The sequence below is a fragment of the Macadamia integrifolia genome, unplaced genomic scaffold (genome assembly GCF_013358625.1).
Source record: "Macadamia integrifolia cultivar HAES 741 unplaced genomic scaffold, SCU_Mint_v3 scaffold1401, whole genome shotgun sequence".
In the NCBI taxonomy this organism is placed as follows: Eukaryota; Viridiplantae; Streptophyta; class Magnoliopsida; order Proteales; family Proteaceae; genus Macadamia; species Macadamia integrifolia.
Window position 1 is genome coordinate 46,155 of NW_024868191.1, and position 6,755 is coordinate 52,909.

The 6,755-nt window shown below is 41.4% G+C and overlaps 1 protein-coding gene across 1 annotated transcript in view; it reads left to right on the forward strand.

Annotated features, from left to right (window-relative positions):
- The window catches only part of LOC122063647 (exosome complex component RRP43-like), a 9,526-nt gene extending 5,880 nt beyond the window's left edge, over nt 1-3,646 (forward strand). The window contains exon 7 of the mRNA XM_042627339.1: nt 3,222-3,646. Coding sequence (XP_042483273.1) covers nt 3,222-3,305 — 84 coding nt within the window. The 3' untranslated portion in view covers nt 3,306-3,646. The remainder of the gene's footprint in view (nt 1-3,221) is intronic.
- The last annotated feature ends 3,109 nt before the right edge of the window (nt 3,647-6,755 follow it).

Below are 6,755 nucleotides of genomic sequence, written 5' to 3' on the forward strand. Positions count from 1 at the left end.
TGGCTTTTACTCTTTAAAGCTTTTATATTAACCCAACCCCATTTCCCTATTATAGAGTCTACGGGATTCTAATGGTATGCTGTGAGTGGAGCAGAGCATCACACTCTGATACCACCGTTGTCACACCCCGTTCTCACAGAACCGGGCCAGTGACCGGGTTAACACCGGTTAACCCAAACCTGCCAGGATCATCAGATACTGTATTCCACCACAGCATACACACAACTAATATAAACTCATCAGATCAGCGGAAGACTAAGTTTTACCTGAGAATAATCCCATAATACTTGATACCCAAATTGTGATACAATAATTATAAACATGTGGGCCCGAAGGCACGATAATTACACAATAAAAGTACAATTCATACATCAAGTATGTAAAGGAAATCATCAAAATAATCAAAGTACACAGCTCAGCTCGGCAACAAGGCTAGAGCTCAGCTCGGTATCAAAGGTTGAGCCCATCTTAGCGTCACATAGTAGAGATCCGCTCGGCCTCAGAAGTGGAGCTCAGCACGGCCTCAAAGGTGTAGCTCAGCTCGGCCTCAGAACTGCTGTCCCATAGCACAACTCTCGCACAAGCAGTCAGTGTCGTGCTCTAACTCCTCAGGGGTCCACCAGTCCTCTTCAGGAAACTCGACTGTGGGACCCACCCCATGCTCCTCAGATGTATGACCCGCAAAATCATCTAAAAAGGGGTGTACACGTGGGATGAGCTCACTAGCTCAGTAAGTGGTAAGATGGACCACACAGCAGTCCACACATCAAAACACAATCATATGCACTACATGCCATGCTATACATTTTAAATCACATCCACCTAAGCAACATTACTAAGTCCTTTGTTTTAGTGCTACTACAGCCACAGTGCGCGTATACTCCGGGTACGAACTGCAAACTCCCTCCTGCGATACGCCCATAGGGCTGTCGGAGAAGGCCCACCGTGAGTACTCAGAAAAGTAAAGACAATGCCGTCCACCGGCTCTCAACAGAAATGCAAATGACTGAAAATAAAGGTGCTGACTCCAGTAATTTAAAAGCAGTACGATTGGCCCTCTTGAATGTACCACCGGGGTTGCCAGCTGTCCTACATGACCCGCCGGGCGTTATGTCTAACCGCCACAGTGACCCGACGACCGCGACCACTGCTTCCCCCCAAATGATAACCCAACACCTTAACCCCTATTGGGAAGGGTCGTAGCACGGGATGGTGAAAATCCTAATACCGCATGCTCCTATATGACAATAGTACGATTGCATAGTGCCTCCGTGTCCCATTCCACGAGCCACCAATGCAGTCGTTTCCAAGCCGACTACGGCATCTAGTCTATCAATGCATCATGCACCATGATGTCCACATTCAACATATAAACATCTCATTCAATTGGCATTTAGAAAGTAAACATAGCACAAATGCATAACAATGTGAGGAATGACTAATCTACATAGCATATTCGTGATGGCATGACTAGACTAGATGTAATTAAATGAATGCCAAACAATGCCTTGAAACAAGGCCAAACGTCCTCTCCCCACTTACTTGTAGTGTACAAGGATTTCCGTTCGGTACGGGTGAGATCCGGTGCGAATCCGGTAGGATTTGGTAAACCTAACATAATTGAGCGGGGTTAGTACTTCACCATTTTAGAATCAAAATTAACACGATCCGATGATAAAATCATGTTTAGAACGTTAAAAGAAGGTCACACGTCCGATTTGGGTTCAATCGGACATAAGGATCACCTTCGGGGCCACACGGGTGGGTCAGACAGGTGGGCTGTCTAGCCCACCGGTCCTACCCACTAGTTTGGACCGGCGGGTAGGGGCCCACCGATAGGGCCCACCGGTCTGGCCCACCGGTTGGGCCAGGGGCCCCTGCTAGGACCGGCGGGTAGGGTGGCCCGCCGGTTGGGCCCATCGGTTGTGCCCGAAGGCCCCTGCCCTCTTAGGTGGGTGCCCACAGGCGGGTAGGGGCCCATCGGTTGCACCCACCGGTCTTGGCGGAAAAAACGTTGCTTCTTCCCAACTTCCTCCATTCTTTAGGGATTCACCCAACCCATTCTTCACACCTTCAAGGTCTTATAGGATGATTATAACCTAGATCTAGGTTAGATTCAAGGGATGGGAAACCATCTTACCTTATTTGCTCAAGAACAACTTCAAACCCTCCAAATCGTTTCAAACTCACAATGCTTCTTCCACCTTGTCACTACCTCTTCAAATCCTTCAAGATCAACACATAAATCATCTATTAAACCTTAGATTCATCATTTCAAAGGGGATTTACAAGATCTCAAGAAACCCTACTCGAATCAAGGGTTTTAAGCTTGAGTATGGTGAATGTTCAAAGAACCCAACTTTTCTTACCTCTAAATGTAGATCTAGAGTTGAAGATCACTCTTCCGGTGCCGGAATGGGAAGATCAAGCTTCGGCGCCCCTGAAATCCTTCTCTTCTTCCTCTTCCTTCTCTTCCCTTCTTCTTCCCTTTCTTTTCTCTCTCCTCTTTACTCTTCTCACCAACGTACGGGTGTCATAAATGAAAGAAAAGAAAATCATAATGCTATATATATAATTCCTAAATAAGTGAATAGTGCACATGGATGGGTCACTCAGGTGGGTGGGTGCACCCACCTGAGGCCAAACTTGGGATTTTGACAGAGTTCGGGCCTCGGCACAAACCCCACCCCTGGCATACGATTTAGCATACGTATATACCTTAAAATACGGCTATAATACCTGCTTTATCCGTACATGGCCTTATGGTAGGTGCATGTATACGGCTTGGGCACTCCCGTCTCTTCTGGCACTGGCTCGGACTTGTTGGGCCAGCTGGTGTTTAAGGTCACCCTTGCCATCATAGCCCATAAGGAGTTCGCTCTAACTCCCTCTGGTTTGGTTCCTGCATGGTTAAATCGGGTCAACTGCGTAATCAGACCGGGTTTAAGAAGTAGGGTATTACATACCCTCTATGGCTTTTTTATAGATAGATTGCTTCTGCTCTGTGCTGATATACCACAGTTGCTTTGGAATAATGCCTCTGGGTTTGCAGTTGGTAGTTTCCCTGGAACACAGATGGATTGCAAGTAAATAACCATTTAAAGCACCTTAGTAGAGTTTACAATTATGTGGTTCTTATTGGTAACACCAGTATTACTGTATCCAATTACCGTGAAACCTAATTCATTTATTAGTTATGCTAACTGATACATTGTTTATAGGATTGCATTGCCCTTACAAGGCATAGAGTGAAGGAACTCCAGAAGATTCTCAATGAAGCTATTTCTGATATGGAAGTCGACTAGGTTGGCAGAAGCTTTTGTCACGGCGAATTAGGCATTTGGAGGATTAGTTCTTTCCTTAATTATCTGTTCATTCTATCATCCTTTTCAATCCTATCAATTTTTATCTTTTACAATTTTCAATGGTACGAGGTTTTTAGAGTTATTGGTGAGCACAGTCCTTGTCTGTGTTGTTTGCAAACAGGGGAGGGTTGGATTCATTCAAGGTCTTAGTATTCATTTTCAGTATAAGTATGTTATAGATTGGGATCACGGGGAAAAAGAATGATGCTGCATTCAATGTTCATATGAAAATCCTGGTTAATGCTTTGATTTGGAATGCTGCCCTTTTCTCTTGTTTGTTATCCTTTTGCAATGTTTCCTTTCTAAGTTGTGAAATCTTAACTAAGGCTAACTGTAATGCTGGCTTCTACAATTTGCTTAAATAGGGTCCATTTGATGGTAGGTATCCTAAAGTGACGACCATCTGAAGTGGGTTCTGATCCTTAAGCCTGGAATGCCTATAAACTTATCAGGGCTTAGAGACCAAGACCCCATTTTTTCTGGGATCCTGTAGTCTGTGTTGACATTTTACCTTATATGATATTCATTATTCCTTTTGATTGCAAGTGACACTAAAAGGAGGGGAATGGAAGTGAAATTTTCAAACCTAAAAATCAAGCCGACACAATTATAACGAGAAGTGGACATGTCATGTTGTAGGAATCAAGTTATGCCTACTGCACTCACGTCTACTACACCAAATTTTGGACATGTATTGTATTAATAACTAGGACCACATGTAAGGTGTAACCATAAAAAAAAAAGAAACAAGAACTTAATTCTATTGCCTTTACACTATTTGGGTTTTGATAACCACATGCAGACATTTTGCATGATAAAAACTAGGTCCAATGTTAAATTAAAATAATAATTACAAATGTGATTTTAGGCACAAGGGGTATATATATTTTAGGAGAGTTTTTCTTCACCAGACGGTGAGCTTCACCACTCTATCTTAGGGTTTCCAAAATAGCCCCGCAATACCTTGTGCGCATTTAAGGCCTACTTGATGAATGGATTTCCATTCACCGTGGACTTAGGGAAATTCATATCCTTTATTTTACTAATAACCTAATAAGCTTGTCTTTGTTTTTCTTTAGGTAAATGGTTTTATGCACAGTCATTGTACACGATAGTCACTTCAACTGTTGCATGAGAAGAGAGGGATTATCTATTTAATCCTTACCCTCACACTTTGCTCCTTCATTTCTTTTATATATCTTCTTTCGGATATACTAGTTTAACTTCAAAATGGGATTCTTAGGGCAACCAATAGAGATTAAAAATCTACAATAAACATTGAGGTACACATCCAAATGCATCTTTAAATCTTTTTTATTTCTTCGAAGTAATTTTAGGTCTTTTACAGTTTGAACTATTCTCCTTGTCTTTCGATATTCCTATGGCAATGATTAGTGCTTAATGATCTTTATGTGATCTGACATTTTTCGAATTAAGACATTCAAAACTTTATTTGATTCAATTCAACTAATGGGTTAGACATATCAATTTAGTGCAATTGTGGGCTTGACTTGAGCTATCTTATGACATTTTCACTCTTTAACATGAATTCAACCAATAGGAGAATGGGAGACTCAAAAAACTCCTTCTCGGCTTTTCGTAAATTACTTGTTTGGCCGAGGGCTTCCTGTTCGAACCGGAGTTTGAAACTAAACTTCTCCTCAGAGGATAGATGGAGCAATTCAGGTGAGATTCAATGTAGATCCAACTTTCTATTCACTCGTGGCAGGAAGCAGCACACCAGGAGGTGTGGAACAAGCTCCTTCTTTTAGCAATTAGGAGTTGACTTGTCTTCTTCAATTAGAAGCAAAATTTCACTGATTGTGTGGGTGAAGGGAAAGGTTGTTGAATCAGTTCTATCTAAATCCCTCCTTAAGACTGAAAAATGGACTACGGGCTACCAATAAGACTAATTTACAGAATCCAAGGAAACCGGAAGAACGAAAGAGTCCAGCTGAACTAGGATCTAGACTCTTTCCTGTTACACCTCAATCTTAGTTTGCCGATGTGTGATTACATGGTTTGGGAGAGTTATTTTATAAAAAATTCAATGACTATGTGTAAATGTATAGAGGCTTACCCTGTAAAATATGGTCTGACATGGATGATCCAAGTTATTAGAAGCTACTGATATGTGAAGCTACTGATGCTATGCTAAAGCACCACGTGATTCAACAAAAATATTAATGTGCTTTGGAATACAATTTTTTAGTAGCAATTTGTAACCTTTTTTTTTTTGTTAAATATTTGAACCTAATTTACAATCCCCTAAATAAATCTGTATTTATGTAAATATGTAAGTTTAGAGTGTATTATAAAATAAATAAATGATGTTGGTGTTAAGAAAAATAACCAGTTTTAAATTAAATCTTAAATAAGTAGCAACCACCCAAGACATGCCCTTGAATGATAGATCTGAAGGAAACCAGAGTACCAACCCCTTAGATTTTTTATTTTCTAAAATACCCCTTTTAATTAGAGTGGGATTCCATTTTGATGCCTGCGATTGACCCGTTGAACCATTTTATCCTTTGGCAATATCGATACCACTGATCTGCATCAACCTATACGATACTAATACCTACTACTAAGTCCATGCTGGCCAATGGGTAAATTGAACAAATCGGGATGAGGGCTGTTGTGAAGCAAGAGGAAAGATACGACCATTACAAAGCCTTTTTATCTCACCCTCTGATTCTCACTGATTAGTATTAAATAGAGAAAATTGGGAATTCTGCTCGTTAGGTATTGGCCATTCTTGTTATTTAAATATGATCAAATGAACCTTAGGTTTTGGCTTTTGTTTTAGGTGGTAGAGTTCATTACATTGACTGCTCAACCATAATATACATTTTAGACTCCTACAAATAGATCACCCCTCCCCCCACTATCTCCCTCAAAGCAGCTTGAAGAAATAGCTCTAGTCTTGTGGATCCTTTAACAACTAATTTTTGTGATAATTGAGTTTGAAGATTAGAGGAAAATGCATTTAAAACTTCTTGGTGAAATGGCAGTACCAATATCAGTTAATACAAAGCTCTAGCCTTAACCCTAAGGGGTTAGCGCAGCTGGTTTGGAGGGGACATGAGACTCCGCTTCAGGAAACGAGGTCTCGTGATCAAAACTTTGCCGCTGCATAATTCCTTGGGGCCACCCGCTTGAGGTTCACTAGGGCCCAGAAACTCCCAGTTCGTACGTGACATGGGGATCCTGCACGAGCCCAGGGGGGATTTAGTCGGCCTAAAGTCGGATACCCATCCTGTTTACAAAAAAAAAAGGCTCTAGCCTTGTACAATATACTGTACTAATTTCTAGTACAATATATTTTTTTCTTAAGCATTCATTACCGTATTTGTTAGTTTGATTTCAGGACCCCCCCCCCCCCCCCCC